Below are 19153 nucleotides of genomic sequence, written 5' to 3'. Positions count from 1 at the left end.
GGGTTCATCCATACAAACACATACTGAGCACTGACCTTACTCTCAGTCCTTGGGGAGGCAGTTGAGAAGCTGATTCAGCTTCAGAAACCCAGCTTCAGACAAGTTTGGGTCAGAAGGAAAATGAAGATCTGCTTCCCACCTGAAAATTGAAAATAAATGAGGCAACTTTACCATCTCTGGCCCAAAATTCAAGCAGAAAATCACTACCAGTAAACATGGCATGGACTTTTCTGTCAAGCAAAGCCATGTTCAAGTTCCAGCTGCATTGCTTAGGAGCTAGGTGCTCTAGGTAGCAACTTCTCTGAGCCCTTACTTCCTTACCTATAAGATTGAGGACAGAGTCATCTCATCAGCCAGACTGTGACAATTGCACATGACAATCACCAACAAGCATTTACTGAGTACCTAGCATACATCAAAAACGAAGTCCGTCAGGAGCTAGATTAATAATGGGATTCACTCAAATAATGTTAGTTCCCATTCACCCCGTGATTGTTACAGATACCTTAGGGATGTTTTGCTTGCTTTCAGTTTCCAGGACTTCATTGGAAAGAGGATTATCATTCTTTGGGTTTGGATAAATCATGTCTTCCTCTTCAGACAAGTCTGACATATCTAGTTTCAACTAGAGTCATTTAGCTAAATGTCCTGTATTTCCTGGGATAATGTTCATTCTTGTGATATTTATAAGTACCTTTGGCCTTGTCATCAACCATATAGCCATCCATCAAATACTTATTCAGTTCTTTCTATGGGGAAGATAAAATGCCAGCCTGGAATGGTGACCCAGACTTAATGCCTGATCTCATGGAAATCCTTTTGACTCTGAAAGCATATCCCATGGGGTCAAATCCCAAGTATCAGCCCTGTGCCAGCACCAGCATCATCAAGAGAATGCTGCAGTTCCTCCCTCTTAAACCAACACTGTAATTTTCTGATCTGCAGGGAGCTTTCATCACTGCATGGTGTCATTAACTTTAGGTTAAAAGCCAATTAGTCATAAGCCCACAACTATGTAACTAAGTTGAAAACACGCTACAGTCATTGAAAAATTCCAAATTGGCTTACTACCTCTGTTCTGTATTAAGCAACTGGCTTGAATTTCTGCCTCACATGACCACTAGGGGGCATTTAATCTCCAACTATATTCTGAAATAGTTCACAAACTGCTGTGTGGAGGAAGGAGTGCAGACTAGGCTCGGGGGAAATTTCAGCAGAGACCCGAACGGAAAAGGGGATGAAGGGGGTAAATTCAAGCATCATTCTTAAAAAGTAGTGAATTATTTATAAATCACTGCTCAAGCCTAAATATAGTCCATGAACCTAAAAAGGAGATCAACCAATTTTTATGTTGTGTGTACTATGCATCAGACACTGAGCTAGAAGTCTTCATCTTCATCATCATCTCTATCCATCACAAGTACCCTGAGACAGATTTCATTTCCATCATCCTTTTATAAATGAGAAAACAGTCTCAGAGAGGTTATCACTTACTGATATGTCACACATCCAGCAAGCAGTAAAGAATCTCATCCCAAATCAGGCAGGTTTGAAAACCTACTCACTTTTCTACTAAACGGCTCACTGGACTGTGATGCTCAAATGACTCTCAACTTGTTTCCCCAATTCCCATTCTTGTAGTTTTCCAAATCTTCATATTACCTTCGGATGTGTGTGTATGTTTAGGTGTATGGGCATGCATAGGTTAAGAATGCTATGAATAAAATGATCCTACAACTATGTAATTGTTTTTATACCTAAAGATCTTTGGACAACTGATGACACACATGGGATTTAATTTTAACAGTATAATTTATACAGTCTACGTGTTTTAGTCTGCTTTGTAGTGTCAACACTTTGTACTATACACAATTCATTGATATTGAATGAATGAATAAATAAATACACACGGCTCTCAGAAAGTTACAGTAGGGAGCTTCTTTCATCTAGAGATTTCCTGAAGCCAATGAATTAAGGTGAGACTGTCTTTCAATAGAAAACTGCAAAGCAGAAGGCGTAGACTTGATTTCACAGAATTTGCTCAACCCAACCCACAGATGTTATCTAACCCCAAGGAGAGCATTATAGACCTGGGCCTGTTCACAGAGCACCCTGGGCCAGCCAGCCCAAAGCATGGTTACTGCAGGTTCTTCAGAAGAGGCTCAGCTGCAGAGCCAGCACTCACTGCTCCAAGCCCTCCTGAGACCGGACCTCCGATTCACTGATACGTCAAAATGGGATAATTTGATTTGCAGTATTTGTCACTCTCTGCTCCCAGCAGGGCAGTTCTGAGCCCCAAGCCTACTTTGAAGAGATTGGCTGCCTGGGTCAGGATCCTGAAGTACAAAGATGGAAAAAGCAGCCCTCCCATGTCCACTGGGAGTCCGGTGGCTCCTCACTAGAGAAATGTGATTTCTGGAAATCTGAATCTTGGTGTCAGCAGCATAATCCCCAGTATGCTTGGTGAAAAGCAAATCATTTGCCCACTTCAGTATTACTTTTCTGGAGATGTGGCCTAACTGTACTTCCCATAGGCACTTAGTTATGTCAGGAAAAGGGACTGTGAAGAAAGAGGGATTCTGGGGAAAAAAACCCTTGACTTCTAGTTCAAAATTACCCTGGGTTCACTTAATTCTCTTCCTAATTCTCATCCCAAAGTCCTTCAGTGTAATTTTCGTTGGAAAAAAACCTGTGTCAGTAGTAGAAAATAGGGAAAGTTGATGCCGACTTGCTGTAAAGTTGGAGGTTGTCTCTGTAAGGCGTGGAGATGCCGGAGCACAGGCAGAAGGCTGTTCACTCTCTCTCCCGTGAAGTAAGAATCATCCTGTTGAATCAGGGAGGGAGGCCAGGCCCCCAGGGAATCCCACCCAGGAAGGCGCAGTCCAGAGGCTGAGGCTGGGCTGGATTTCTGTGGGGAGTTCACTGATGGCCTCAGACTCCAGGGAGGAGAATGACAGCCAACTGCCTTCTCCTAGTTAAAGGGAGGCTGGAGCTGGGCAGGGCCAGGAGTGGTGCTGGGGAAGACAGCGGACTCAGTGAGGAAAACAGCCTGTATTCACTGCACTCGCTTGTCCCCTCAGAGTGCCAGGCCTCCTTCTTTGTCTGCTTCCACATGCTACTTTCTCCCCATTCACTGTGGAGACCTGGATTTCTGATCTGATGAAAACAAAAAAATCATAAGCATTCTAACATTCCTTTTCTTCTTCATCTGAGGCTGAAAGAGTTCAACAGAGATTGACTAGTACTGGACAAGTATGGAAATAAACTACCCTCCACCTCCACCCAAATGGAGAAAATTTTCTGGATATGGTATAGTGTTTTATAATTCAAAGCAAGGAATTTTTTAAGGCATCGAAACACTTCTCCAGGTGAAAAAGATCTCCTAAGAGAAATAGGAGAAATTCTTAGAAAAGCTCTCGTTTGTGTTCTCAGCAGGCCCGGAAAGGACTTTGCAGGCCCCACCTGCCACACCACCTGCTCTAAGGGCTCCTTGATCTTTCCTGAATCATGTACACTACCAGGAGGCCATCATCTTCCCAGAGAGCAAGAGAGCAAATGACATTAGGACCATACTGGGGACATATATGCTTGATGCATCTCCTGTGTCATCTGCCATCATCATAATGTCCACAAAAGATCTGCTCAGACTTCCAAGCCACCTATTTTCTTGCATTGGTCCCCAGGTTGTTCTACAGTTTTAAAAAGCAGGTCCTCCAAGTTCAAACCACTTATTTATGTTCACTACCTACATATGAGCTGCTGAATAGGGAAGGTCAGACTGGCCCATCAAGGCCTCCCCTCCTGTATCTGCTCCCGACAGCACAGTTGTCCATGGATCTCAAAGGAGAGAATTCTCTTACAAAGTCTCAGAACAACCCTTTTCATAACAATTAGTTTCCATTCCTAATGCTTTCTCAGTGCCACCCATTTTCAGGCTGCTAGAGAAATGAGTCATCCAGAAAAAGGTATCCCTTCTGGTCAGAAAAGGACCAGAGAAAATCAGGAAGCCTGGTGCTGAGCAAAGACACTGTCTTCCAAATGAGAGATGATGTAAGCATGATGGAGGTGAGGTGTTGTCACTGGTGCCCTTCAAAGCAGCAGAGATTGTCCACCCTCTGGTCCTCTCACTCCACTTGTGCACACACCCTGCCCCCAACACCACCACCACCACAAGGAACGTTCCCTAACTTCTACCATTCTGTGGCCCAGACCTCTACCAGGGCCTCAGAATTCATCTGTACATGTGAGATGGAGAGCTTTAATATCAGCTTGATATTTAATTAACATGGATGTGTGTGTGCATGCTTATGACATATTTTTCAAAGGATAAGAAGGATATACAATGCAATTGAAAGGATATTTACTTTCTGAGAGAAGGGACTTGATCAAGACTAAAAGTGGTGGGCAAATGGGATCTGAGCTTTATCTGGTTCATTATAGTTTTTAAAGAATTGATTTGTCTGTTACTGTGTAATTTAAAATTAATATGGCATAAGAGAAAGTGCTGCTGTGATGCCTCAGATTTTCAGGGAGTGTTTCAGTCAGAGTTCTCCACAGAAAACAGAACCAATAGAAAGATAGACGGATTAGATAGAAGATAGATAGATACGTTGTTTAGTTGCTAAGTCATGTCCGATTCTTTTGCAACCCCATGGACAGTAGCATGCCAGGCTCCTCTGTCCATGGGATTTCCCAGGCAAGAATACTGGAGTGGATTGCCATTTCCTCCTCCAGGGGATCTTTCTGACTCTGGGAACACATCAATATCTCCTGCACTAACAGGCAGATTCTTTACCACTGAACCACCAGGAAAGCCCAGATAAATATTTAATATATTATATTGAGAGAAAGAGAGAAAGGAGGAGACTTACTTTAAGAAATTTGCTCACATGATTGTGGGGACTCCAAGTCTGAAATTCTTAAAGGAGGTGACAGGCTGGAAACTCAGGCTTGATATCTATGTTCTATAATGAATTCTTCAGGGAATCCTCCTTCTTCTGGGGGCAACCTCAGCTTTTTCTCTTAAAGCTTTCAACTTATTGGATGAAGTCCACGTCCACCCGTATTAGGTAGGGTAATCTGCTTTATTTAAAGTCAAGTCATTATAGATGTTAACCTCACAACAACCACCTTACACTAGAGTTTGACCAAATAGCTGGGTCCTCTCGCCTGGCCAGGATACAATTTTATCACATACAATTTTATCATTATAAGGGATTTCTTCAGGCTCTTCTTTTTCATATAAGATTTTTTTAATGTAGATCATTTTAAAAATCTTTATGGAATTTATTACAATTTCACTTCTGTTCCATGTTTTGGTTTTTTGGCTTTGAGGCATATAGGATCTTAGCCCCACTAACCAGGGATCAAACCTGCACCCCACACACAGGAAGGCAAAGTCTCAACAACTCTACTGCCAGGGAAGTCCCTTCTTCAGGCTCTTCTTACTGTCTTCTCCAAATAGGAAAAACACTTTGCATCCTGGTCTTAGACGTGCACATTCTTATCAGGATTCCGCCCAGACATTTTGGGCTGAAGTCTCTCAGCTCCTGATCTCCGATTTGCCTCTGGGTCCCCTTGGGCCCTGTTCTCACCTACAGCGCGGCCCTCCCCAGTCCCTGTGTCCAGCCCATCCTGTTGCCTCTGTTTTTCTGGGCTTTGGACTTAAGATAGCTGAAAAATTCCATTAAAGGGAGAGTGGGAAACTTTTTATAAAGAACTTGACATTTTGAATGAGTAGCATTCCTACTTTTTTTTCACTCTTACTAATTATACATTTTCTCAGTGGAATTTTAATATTCCTGTATTATACAATTCGGTCAAAGGAAAAAGAGTAAGAAAACCCATAATCACACTAAAATAACCACTCTTAACATTTTAGTACACTTCAGTTCTTTTCCTACATGTATAATTTTGCAGAGTTGTAATCATACCCAATATATAATTTTATTATGTTTTCCATTTACCATTATATTATAAGCATTTTTAATGTTGCCACATACTCTTCAGGTCTGTCGTTGTTAATAGCTACATAATAGTTCACTGAATTGAAGTGCTTTATTTACTTAACTATCCTGTTATCTTTAAACAATTTCAAATTTCTTCTTACAATAAATAGACACATCTTTGTGATTGTAGTGCTCTTTCTAACACCTAGAATTCTTTCACATAGGCTTAAAATTGCTTAGCCAAAGAATACTGTGCCTATATTTTTGTCTGCTGACATATATTTCCAAATAGATCTTTATGATGGTTGCATCAATTTACACTGCTGCCACTGTAAATAAGGACCATTGTGTTTTTGTTCTCTTGAGAGCAGAGCTTTGACAGGTGGGGGACAGGAGACCAGGAGGAAGACATTTCAACAACAAAGCCTGAGCCTTGCTTTCTGTAAAGTACTAGGGTTCTCACTTACACTGGTTTTTTGTTGCTTTGTTTTTCACAGACTGAGCAGTTGATAACTCTGTGGGTCCTCTTTGTTTTCACCATTGTTGGAAATGCCATTGTGCTGCTCTCTACCTGGAGGAGGAAGAGGAAGTCAAGGATGACCTTTTTTGTGACTCAGCTGGCCATCACAGGTAAGCAACTGCAGGAGAGGAATAAGCTGAGTAGAGAATTCCAATGGCTCCTCACTATCAAGTATCTTACCAACAGAACTGGTGTATTACCAGTCCAAAACGCAGCTGCAGATTTGGGAATAATTTCTGTAGGGATATAAAACTCAAATTTGAATTTTTCTTTCAACAAGTTTAACATATTTAAATATTTATAAGATTCCATTATAAAAATAACTCTCTAAACAACAAAGTTGAGCATACCATTGTCAGTGCTACCAAAGGGTTCTACTTTCCTTATACACAGCTGCCTCTATGGTTCACTAAGGTAATATTATCATATCATGCCATATGATGAACTTAAAGAATATACCCCAGAAAATGGACCAGAATTATCTTTACTCAGTAATAAATGTTAAGTCTTAAGGACTTTGCAGATTTAAGTCTGTGGGCATTGCTTTTGAAATGTAAGTGACATGCAACACCACTGCTGGGCATAGTACAAGGATCATATCCTAGATTTCGATGCTTAAGGGTGGATTTAGGGACTGGCTAGTACTGTTGACGGAGAAGGCAATGGCAACCCACTCCAGTGTTCTTGCCTGGAGAATCCCAGGGACGGGGAAGCCTGGTGGGCTGTCGTCTATGGGGTCACACAGAGTCAGACACAGCTGAAGCGACTTAGCAGCAGCAGCAGCAGTACTGTTGAAAAGTGAATGCGTCACACCTAGAAGGAGAATGATGAAACATTCTCAAGTTTAAAAATGATCTATGAAAGAAAGGCCCCCAAATAGATGAGTAGAGTCCAAATTGGTAGGGCTTATGTTCAAAAGGAAAACATAACTGAGAGAGTTTTATTCCACAGGCCAGAGAAGAGAGTGGGCAGATGGGATTCCTGGATGGTCCAGCCTAAGACAGCTGTGGAGTCCTGAGCTATGGGAACCAGATAGCTGTCATATGCTTTTAATTTGAATCTTAGTGAGGGCAAATGCAAAAAAAAAAAAGTTTCATAAGTGTTAAGTGCTAACAAGGAGCAAGGGTAAATGACTGCTAGGAAGGGCTGTTAGGTACATTCAACCTCTTCTGTGCTTTTAGTTGCAGTAACGGCCATGAGAGTTCCTGGGAATTTGGTCTTAAATTCCAATATGTGAAACATATGACTCTGTATCTTACAAAAAACCTTGGCCATACCTTGTTGATATCCTGAAATTCCCCTCTTCCTCTTTAACAAAGTGTAGGAGGCTCATCTGCTTGGGTTGGGCTACAGTGTCCAGGGTGAAGAACAAAGGCGCTATTGAGAAACATGGAGATGGAAGAGGAACCCACCGAGTAACAAAAGTGGGACTTGTGATGAAAGAAATTCCTTCAATCTTTCCTATAAAGAGAAGCCCCATTTTTCACTAGGAGTAGAGTGTAGGAGGGGGCTTCCTAGGTAGCCCTAGTGGCAAAGAACCTGCTTGCTGATACAGGAGACATAAGAGATGCACTTTCAATCCCTGGGTCAGGAAGATCCCCTGGAGAAGGGCATGGCAACCCACTCCATTTTTCTTGCCTGGAGGATCCCAAGGACAGAGGAGCCAGGCAGGCTATAGTCCACAGGGTTGCAAAAAGTCAGATATGACTGGAGTGACTTAGCACGCATGCAAAGGGTAGGAGTAAAGGGTAATTAGAATCATCTGTTGATAGTAAATGTAAAATTCTTAGATGAGGTTATAATAACTTACTTTCACCATATTTTTTTCAGTTTCAGTGCTATAACTAACATTCTATGAAACCATATATTCTTTTAGAGTGTAAGAATTTAGAGGTGGTAAGGATATCAGCTTAGAGTTTAAAGCGTTGTCAAGAATAATAATAAATGAACAACTACAATCTCACCATCTATTTTCAAAAAGAAGAGTTGTGTGTTTTACTGAAATCCATAGTCTGCCATGTTAATCTGGGCTTAATTTCTCATGAGTGTTCTAGATAGTCTGTTTTTTATTTGTTAATTCCCTATGGAAAAACTCAAGGAGTCAGATCAGGAGCATTTCAAGTGAAGAATTCTTGGAGAGAGCAACTTTGCCTAGTGTCTGAGAATGGGCTAACTTCTTATGTAAGATGTTAAAATTTTCTTCACTCACGTTTCACCTTGATCTCAGATCCTGTAGTAAGGGATTTGAGAATACATATCGGAGTATTCAGTAGCACATATGAAAAGGTTGCTTCAATATCAGCTGCAGGATCTTACACTTTGAGATTCATATAAATTTGATTTGAGTCTCCTATTCTATGTTAATGGCCTCCCCAAGATTTCTTCAAATTTCCTAGACTTTATATTTTCACTTGTCACTTCTGGTTCTCACTTGCTATCTCTGCAGAACTCTTATTCTCTTTTACAAGCATCTCACTTTCCCTAATTAGTCTTTCTTTTTTAAAGCCAGACTGACCCTAACAAGGCACTCAGCTCTCTTTTCCTTTATTTTCTTTAAAAATTATACACAGAAAATTAACTTTCTAGGTTTAAAAGACTTTGCCAAATGTTTCTGGCAACAGAGAGAGACTGCATTATAACAAAGAAAATATATTAAAGTTGAATATATTTTTAAAATTTTCAGATACCACCAGCTGTCTTAGACTCTCCAGTGTTGTTTATAGGATGACTAAATTTTTCACATGAACATATTCTTAAATCATCAGATTCAACCAACATCATCAGTGACAGACATATTTGGAAAACAAAATTCAGAGACATTTTTATACCTGGCTCTTCTAATTGAGAAAAGTAAATGCTAACAATTATTACTGGGTAAGGCAATATTCTTAAATATTCAAAATTCTTAAAGAGATGGGAATACCAGACCACCTGAACTGCCTCCTAAGAAATCTGTATGCAGGTCAAGAAGCAACAGTTAGAACTGAACATGGAGCAACAGACTGGTTCCAAATCAGGAAAGGAGTACGTCAAGGCTGTATTTTGTCACCCTGCTCATTTAACTTACATGCAGAGTACATCATGCAAAATGCTGGGCTGGATGAAGCACAAGCTGGAATCAAGATTGCCAGGAGAAATATCAATAACCTCAGATATGCAGATGACACCACCCTTATGGAAGAAAGCAAAGAACTAAAGAACCTCTTGATGAAAGTGAAAGAGGAGAGTAGAAAAGTCGGCTTAAAACTCAACATTCAGAAAACTAAGATCATGGCATCCAGTCCCATCACTTCATGGCAAATAGATGGGGAAACAATGGAAACAGTGACAGACTTTATTTCAGGGGGCTCCAAAATCACTGCAGATTGTGACTGCCGCGATGAAATTAAAAGACACTTGTTCCTTGGAAGAAAAGTTATGACCAACCTAGACAGCATATTATAAAGCAGAGACATTACTTTGCCAACAAAGGTCTGTCTAGTCAAAGCTATGACTTTTCCCGTAGTCATGTATGGATGTGAGAGTTGGATTTTAAAGAAAGCTGAATGCCGAAGAATTGATTCTTTTGAACTGTGGTGTTGGAGAAGACTCTTGAAGGTCCCTTGGACAGCAAGGAGATCCAACCAGTCCATCCTAAAGGAAATCAATCCTGAATATTCACTGGGAGTATTGATGCTGAAGCTGAAGCTCCGATACTTTGGCCACCTGATGCAAAGAACTGACTCATTAGAAAAGCCCCTGATGCTGGGAAAGACTGAAGACAGGAGAAGGGGATGACAGAGGATGAGAAGGTTGGATGGCATCACCAACTCAATGGACGTGAGTTTGAATAGGCTCTGGGAGTTGGTGATGGTCAGGGAAGCCTATCATGCTGCAGTCCATGGGGTCACAAAGAATTGGACATGACTAAGTGACTGAACTGAAAGCAATATTAATACTCTTTATTAAATAATATTGTCCGTTATGACTCTCCTGACAAAAGCCTCCTACTTACAGTGATTCTTTGAGGAACCTTTTGATTTCCACTTGGTCTCTGATTTACTTAGTTGGTGAATCAGTTGGAATTAGATTCAGCTGAATATAAAATCCAGATAAAGGTGGCTTAAGTCTACAAGGATTTATTTTCATCTTATGTAAAGAATTCTGGAGGTAGGCAGTCCCGGGCTCATATTGTATTTCCTTATCACTGGAAACTCAGGCTTCTCCATATTTCTACTCTATTAAAGAACCTTGAGTTCAACCTCAAGGTCAGCTCATGGTATATGGCTCATGGTCAGTTGTTGGTTCAAGATGGCTGCTTGAACTCCTGCCATCATTCCCAGATTCCAGTCAACAGAAAGGCAGAGAGGGGAAAGGACAAGAGGGGCTCATGCCCCACCACCTGTCCTCTTAGCTGGCATTCCTAGGATTCCCACTCATTACTTTTTGCTTTCATTTTATTTGCCATCTCTAACTAAAGAGAAGCTGGTAAATGTTTTTGGTTTTTTGTTCATTTGTTTTTAACCCATTGGCCAGAATAAAATCATTTCTCTTCCTAAGAGAGAACAGAAGTAAGTAGCAGTCTCAGGCATAGCTTGTCTTCTGTACTTTAGTTTCCTTCAAGAAAGAGAAGTTTAGACAGTGAATCCTGTTTGACCACCCATTTCCCTGCTTTGAAGATACTTCTACCAGATGCTGTGCTTTCTTCTTCAGACCTCATATCTTGGCAAGTAGTACTTTTCATGTTGTCCAAACACTGCAGTGACCCATTGAATGACTGTACATTAAGTAGATAAATTCCTATTGTTGACTATTTACATGAAAGAAGTGAAAGTGTTAGACACTCAGTCATGTCTGACACTTTGAAAACCATGGACTGTATAACCCACCAGGTTCCTCCAGGCAAGAATACTGGAATTCAATTCCTCCTGAAATTCTCCAGGCAAGAATACTGGAGTGGGTTGCCATTTCTTTCTCCAAGGTATCTTCCTGATCCAGGAATCGAACCCCGGTCTCTGTAAAGAATCTTGTAGGCAGATTCTTTACCAGTGAGTGGAGTTATAAGAGAAGCCTGCCCTCCATTTTTAGCTACTATCATCAATTCTGCAATGAATATTCTCACAATTAAATCTGACACACATTCTTTATTATTCGCTTAAGCAAATTTATAGACATGAACTTAGTGCATCAAAGGAAGACACTTTTGTGACTTTCAAATTGGCCAATGTCTTTTTAGGTCACCCAGGCTAAAAGGTGACAAAAAATGGCATGCGACAAACCTTCCAGAAGCCACCAACACAGATCCACACTGAGTCTTATTTTTCAAAGATCCTGAAAACAGAGGTCTTCAGTTCAGTTCAGTTCAGTTGCTCAGTCGTGTCTGACTCTTTGTGACCCCATGTACTGTAGCATGCCCAGCTTCCCTGTCCATTACCAACTCCCAGAACTTGCTCAAACTCATGTCCATTGCATCAGTGATGCCATGCAACCATCTCATCCTCTGTCATCCGCTTCTCCTCTGCTTAAAATCTCTCCCAGCATCAGGGGCTTTTCTAATGAGTCAGTTCTTCACATCAGGGGCCAAAGTATTGGAGTTTCAGCTTCAACATCAGTCCTTCCAATGAATATTCAGGACTGATTTTCTTTAGGATGGACTGTTTGGATCTCCTTGCTGTCCAAGGGACCTTCAAGAGTCTTCTCCAACACCACAGTTCAAAAGAATCAATTCTTCGGCATTCAGCTTTCTTTAAAATCCAACTCTCACATCCATACATGACTACGGGAAAAGTCATAGCTTTGACTAGACAGACCTTTGTTGGCAAAGTAATGTCTCTGCTTTTTAGTATCCTGTCTAGGTTGGTCATAACTTTTCTTCCAAGGAGCAAGTGTCTTTTAATTTTATGGCTGCAGTCATCATCTGCAGTGATTTTGGAGCCCCCTAAATTAAAGTCTGTGACTGTTTCCATTGTTTCCCCATCTATTTGCCATGAAGTGATGGGACTGGATGCCATGATCTTAGTTTTCTGAATGTTGAGTTTTAAGCCGACTCTTCTTCTCTCCTCTTTCACTTTCATTAAGAGGCTCTTTAGTTCTTCGCTTTCTTCCATAAGGGTGGTGTCATCTGCATATCTGAGGTTATTGATATTTCTCCTGGCAATCTTGATTCCAGCTTGTGCTTCATCCAGCCTGGCATTCCCATGATGTACTCTGCATATAAGCTAAATAAGCAGGGTGACAATATGCAGCCTTGACGTACTCCTTTCCCAATTTGGAACCAATCCATTGTTCCACGTCTGGTTCTAACTGTTGCTTCTTGACTTGCATACAGATTTCTCAGGAGACAGGTCAGGTGGTCTGGTATTCCCATATCTTTAAGAATTTTCCACAGTTTGTTGTGGTCCACACAGTCAAAAACTTTGGCGTAGTCAATAAGGCAGAAGTAGATGTTTTTCTCAAACTCTCTTGCTTTTTCTATGATCCAACGGCTATTGGCAATTTGATCCCTGGCAATTTTAGGTCACCCAGGCTAAAAGATGAGGAAAAATGTCATGTGACAAACTTTCTAGAAGCCACCAGCACAGATCCACACAGAGTCTTATTTTTCAAAGATCCTGCAAACGGAAGCCTTATTTATTTGCAATAACATTAGGGCATGATTAGTTCCTTGAGGGCATGAATTCTCTCTGTTCATCTGTTAACATTCAGTCCACACCTACTCAAATCTAATTTGCTTATTGTAAAAAGGAGCAGGGCTTCCCTGGTGGTTCAGTACTAAAGAATCTGCCTGCCAATGCAGAAGATACAGGTTTGATCCCTGGTCCAGGAAGATCCCACATGCTGTGGAGCAACTAAGTTCACAGCTATTGAGCCTGTGCTCTAAGGCCAGGAGCCACAACTACTGAGCCCATGGGCCTCCACTCCTACTGAAGTCCACGTGACCTAGACAGAGCCCGTGCTCAGAGGCAAGAGAAGCCACAGCAACGACAAGCCCACCACAACTAGAGAAGTAGCCCCAACTCTCCACAACTAAAGAAAAGCCCAAGCAGCAGTGAAGACCCAGAACAGCCAAAAATAAATACATTTAAAAAAATCATTTCAAAAATAAAAAGGAACATTTTCTTCCTCCTATCTAGTGTATCAGAGAAGGAGCCACATCTACTTGTCTTTCTTTTCCCCCACAGTCCCTATAGCAGCACTCATGTATTTGTGAAAACAAAGAACACATCATTTACATTTCAATGGAAGAATTGTTTTAGTTTTACACCCATATATTTCGATTCACTTCCTTCTTCTCCACATTTCTGATCCCTTCCAAAAAAAAAAACAAATTCTCTATATCTTCCATTAGAAATTTTGACTGTAGGATTTAGCCTTGAGAATGTAAGAGAATCAGAAGATCTTAAAGCTGCTATTTTGGCATATTCTGCAATTTTTAGCACATCCATTTTAACAATTTTCTGGATGAATTTAATGACTGTTTATATTTTATGAGCTAAAGTGCCAATTAAAATTTATTATTCATTTATCATCTTCAGGACTGACGTCTGTTTTATTCAAATGCCATAAAGAACGGGAGCTAATGAGAGTAACTCCCATTGAGTGTTCAACCAAGGAAAGATAGAAAACATGTTTTTTGGCATGTATTCAAATAACTTTCTTCTGATAAGACCAAATCTTCTCACATTGGTGGAAATTAGCTTTGCTTCAAAGCACTTTCTTGAGAGCAACTTACCAATAAACTAAGGAATGTACCACCCTCAAAGGCTCCCTATTAATTATCTGACAGCAGAGAAAACTGAGAGGTTTAGCAAGGGGGGTGAGACCAGGAAGAGTGAGATGTTCAAGGTCATACATAGAGTTCACTACCACTTACAAAGCTGATTTCACTCACTGAGTTGCATACTCAGTTCATTTCATTCATACTCAGTTCATTATTTGAATTCTGCTCATTCATTTACTTTTGATATTGTTTTTAATTTTATTGAGATAAAACTGGCATAGACTATGTATAAGCTTAACACATTCAAAGTAATGATATGTGATATGTATATATAACAATAAGTTCAGCTAACAACCATCACCTCACATAGTTACAATTTTGGGGGGAGGAAAGTCAAGAAATTTTAAAATCTACTCTCAAGCAACTTTCAAATATACAATACAGTATTGTTAACGACAGTCACCATGTTGTACATTACATCCCCAGAACTACTTCTTCTCATAAATAGAAGTTGGTTCTCTTTGACCATCTTCACGCATTTCCCCCAGTCCTCACCTCTGACAACCACCTACCTGTCCTCTATTTCTATGAGTTCATGTGTTTTTTTCTCTTAGTTTTCACATACAGTGTTTGTCTTTCTCTGCCCTTTCACTTAGCATAATGCCTTCAAGATTCATCTATACATTGTCATAAATGGGAGGATCTCCTCTTTATGGTTGAATAATATTTCATTGTGTATATATACCATGTATTCTTTATAATATTTATTTATTTTTGGCTGAAGTCTTTTGTGGTTTGATGTGAATTTTAGGAATTTTTTCTATTTCTATGAAAAAATACCCTTGAAATATTGATACAGATTCCATTAAACCTATTGATTGTTTGGGGTAGTATGGACATTTTAGTAATATTAAATCTTCCAATCCATGAAAGAGGTTATCTTTCCATTTCTTTGTGCCTTATTGAACTTCTTTAATCAATATCTTACAGCTTTCTGTGTGGAGATCTTTCACCTTCTTCATTAAATTTACTCATAACCATTTTATTGTTTTGAATGCTATTGAAATGGCATTGTTTCCTTTATGTCTTTTTCAGATAATTGTTAGTGCATAGAAAAGGAGTTGGCTTCTGTATGTTGATTTTATATCCTGCAACCCAAATCAGACAAAAATAATGACTAAGCTCCCTAGCCAAATGGGGTCACCATCTGTGATCTTTGCTCTCATGCATGTGTGAAGAGAAATGCGGTCTGCCAAGACCTGAGCACTGGTTGCTGTGGCCCCACCCTCCTCCTCTGTTTGTTTCTGATCCACAGGAGTCAAACCCTACAGAGTTCCCCAGTGAGCCTTGTGAGGAGTGAGATCATAGTCGGCAGCCTGGGAAGCATCCTGACATTGGGGGAAGTGGATGCTCACTTTGGTATACTTCTTCCCCACTGGAGAAACTGTAGGCCCAGTAGGGCCCTCTCAGATGTGCTTGCCTCGGGGAGGGGCAATGCAGTCAGAGTGTAGTTCTTCCCATTACCCTTATAACAGGGTCCTTCTTGATCTCTGTGATTCAAGGGGCTATTTCACCTCACCTTGTGTTCAGGCATTTTCATAATCATGTCCTGTCTATGGACAGTGGCTAGTTGGTCTTCTTGTGAGGGGGACTGTAGTCAGCAATGATCTGTGTTGCCATCTTGATGACATTATTTGTAATCCTTCCCTTCTGTAATGGAAATGCTTAAGACGATGGATAATTTTTCCCTAAATTCATACATTTCATGAATTAATTCTTACTGTTTTATTTTCCAAATATTTAGTGCTTTTTTATTTCCTCTTTCACTATGAAATAACCATTTCATAGGTTTCAATTATTTTTATCTTTAATTTTCAGATGACTATTTTTCTATAACATTTTGTAATTCACAATTAATTGTATTGCCTTGCAGTCAGAGAGTACTTTTAGAAGAATTCTTGCTCTTTTGAAAAATATTTAATACATATTAAAAATTAGGACATGTCAACTTAAAAAAAGTAGTCACAACCTAAAAGTTCAGAGTCATGTTTGATTTGGTGGGAGTTTTTAGGACTTCAAGCCCAGAGACAGCATCTCAAGTAATCCTGAGAGAACTGCTCTGAGGAGGCGAACGGGAGAGCCAGGTTATATAGAAGTTTTACAACAAAGAGCAGGTAGTCTTAACATCAAAATATTATTGTTAATTAAAGAAAATCAGATATCCCAGGTTAAGGAATTTAGCACTTTTCTATGTAGGGGAAGATGCCAGAGTCTGAGCTTGCTGAAATCATTCCTTTCATATGCATCTCAGTTATCCTGGGGCCAGTATCCTGTGTTTTTCACATTCTGAGCTCCCTTGGGGCTCACCATAGGGATTGGCTGCAATCTGCTGGCTATTAGATAGCAGGTTGGAGAAAGAAATGGCAACCCATTCCAGTATTCTTGCATGGAAAATCCCATGGACAGAGGAGCCTGGCTGGCTACAGTCCATGGGTTCACAAAAAGTTGGACACGACTTAGCAACTGATGCACACAGATAGCAGGTATTCTCCTTCCTGAATGCCCTTAGGACTCAACAGTTCACACTGAAGGGCTGGAATTGCTGATGATTGTGACATCCTTGTTTATTGATATGGCAGGAAATATTTCATTTCTCAGACTTAAATTTTTCATTTCATTTCATTTAATAATAATTAAAGTTGTGGAAATTTAAAAAAAAACCACCTAAATGAGAAAAAGAAATGATTGTTTATGGAGAGCTTAAATAGCAAGGGAGTCAATCATCGTCATTTGTGTTGGCAGACACTCAAAGATAAGCAAGAGTGGAATGCTTTGTAATGGAAAAAAAAACTTCAGGTATGCCTTGATTGGAGGTTGTTGGCACAGGAAGTGGTAGGCAGGCTAGCTAGAAGCATGGCATCAATGTGATTGGTTAACATTGCATATTTGGCTTTGTTCAATTGGTTATAAGTTGGAAGCAGAGGTGGTTATTAATTAGGGAAGCTGTCAGTTTTTAATCACGAGCTGGCTGTTTGGGGCAGATCACTACAGCAGTTATTGTTTGGTTTTCCAAACAGGCTGCTATCGATAGTAGGTTGGCTTCCTGAGTTGATCACTGCAGGTTGTGGGCCAAAATTCCATTTTTATATAGTCTGGTCATTGTCCATATGTATATTTAGTTTTTCAATATATTCTTTGTACTTATCTTTCTGAATTTTCTCTGGTTATCATCTTCAAATTTTCTCTATCTCCATATATGTACTTCTTGCCTATTTACTATGTCATGAGTGACTAAAAGCGCTGTTAAAAACTCTTTCATACTTTCTCTCATTTTCTCCCAGTATCTTTTAATCAATATTTATTTTATAAATTTTAGCATTCTGTTACTTGGTTCTTAAAGTCTCTTAATATATCTTTAAAACAGGTTTGGGTGCTTAATGTTAAATGCACAAACACAATCCTTCTACTTTCATTTATTAACTTGCTTAAATTTTATTTATGTGATACTAATACTAAATGCATCTATTTAATTTTTATTGCATTCATTTTTCACACACTGGACTAAGCATTTTAGTAAAACCTCATTTAAAAAATATAAATATATAGATGGGGAATACGTGTAAATCTATGGCTGATTCATATCAATGTATGACAAAATCCACTGAAATGTTGTGAAGTAATTAGCCTCCAACTAATAAAAAATAAATTTTAAAAAATATATATATTTATTATAAATGCCTCTGCTTTGTGACTACGCTTGCAACAATTATCAACAAGTATTTCTATATTTGAATATTTCAAAGATTATCAATAGTTGGCATCCCTATTCTTGGTTCCTTTATTTTGATAGAGCTCCTAATTTTCTGGAGTACTTTGAGTGTTTATTTTTTTCCCGCTTCAGGACAGGATTCTCAAGGACCTGGCATTAGTGAAAAAGACTTTCTCTTGACTCCCAAAAATAAAAATATAGGTGAGGAAATGTTGAATTCACAACTCAAATCACCAAAGATGTTGCTATATTGACTCCTGGCATTTCATGTTACAGAGAAGTATAAAGTCAGTCTGGAATTTCTTCCCTTATAGCTTATCAGATTTTTTTTCTTTTGAGTATTCATACTTTAACCTGTTATATCTATTTATTGATCTGTTCTATCAGTTCTGCTTTTTGCCAAGTAAGCTCTTTTGATCTGCAGATTAAAGTGATTTCTAAGTTCATTTTATTTGTGTCTGAATATTGATTACCTTCCATTTGTTCTGATCTTATGTTCAGGAACACTATCCATATGTTAGGAACTATGGTCCTTTTCTCTCACCAATTATATATCTTGGTCCTATTCTTCCATATCTGGAAGAACTATGAAAACTTTTTCTAATGATTGATTTGATTTTGATTAGCAGTGTAAAACTCTACTTTTTAATGTTTCTAAAGTCTCTTAAAAGTTGCTTTTCCTTTGAGCAGTTTCAAAACATTTCTTCTTTATATTATCTAGTGCCTTTTTATTGCTGTCAACTTCTCAACTTCTTTTTACAACTTACTTAATGACTTCCTACTTTCCAGGTGGCTGGTGCTAGTGGTAAAGAACCCGCCTCCCAATGCAGGAAATATGAGACATGGCTTTGATTTCTGGGGTAAGAAGATCCCCTGGAGGAAGGCATGGCAACCCACTCCAGTATTCTTGCCTAGTGAATCCCATGGACAGAGGAGCCTGACAGGCTACAGTCCATGGGATGGCAAAGAGTTGGACATGACTGCAGCTACTTGGCACGCAATGTCTTCTTAGGTGGTGCTAGTGGTAAAGAAGCTGCCTGCCAATGCAGGAGATGTAAAAGACATAGGTCGGAAAAGACGTGGGTTCAATCCCTGGGTTGGGAAGATCCCCTGGAGGAGGAAATGGCACCCCACTCCAGCATTTTTGCCTGGAGAATCCGTGGACAGAGGAGCCTGGTGGGGTACAGTCTATGGGGTCGAAAGAGTTGGACACAACT

The 19153-nt window shown here is 39.7% G+C and overlaps 1 protein-coding gene across 3 annotated transcripts in view; it reads left to right on the top strand.

Moving 5' to 3' along the window:
- Positions 1-19153, top strand: part of NPSR1 (neuropeptide S receptor 1) — a 146944-nt gene that overhangs the window by 23645 nt on the left and 104146 nt on the right. For all 3 annotated transcript variants that reach the window (XM_043873323.1, XM_043873326.1, XM_043873325.1), the window contains exon 2: positions 6446-6578. In XM_043873323.1, the coding sequence (XP_043729258.1) occupies positions 6446-6578 (133 nt within the window). The remainder of the gene's footprint in view (positions 1-6445; positions 6579-19153) is intronic.

This window comes from Cervus elaphus, chromosome 18, assembly GCF_910594005.1.
Source record: "Cervus elaphus chromosome 18, mCerEla1.1, whole genome shotgun sequence".
NCBI classification, from domain to species: domain Eukaryota; kingdom Metazoa; phylum Chordata; class Mammalia; order Artiodactyla; family Cervidae; genus Cervus; species Cervus elaphus.
Note: the sequence above shows the minus strand (reverse complement) of the source record. Positions and strands in the feature narration are given on the sequence as shown.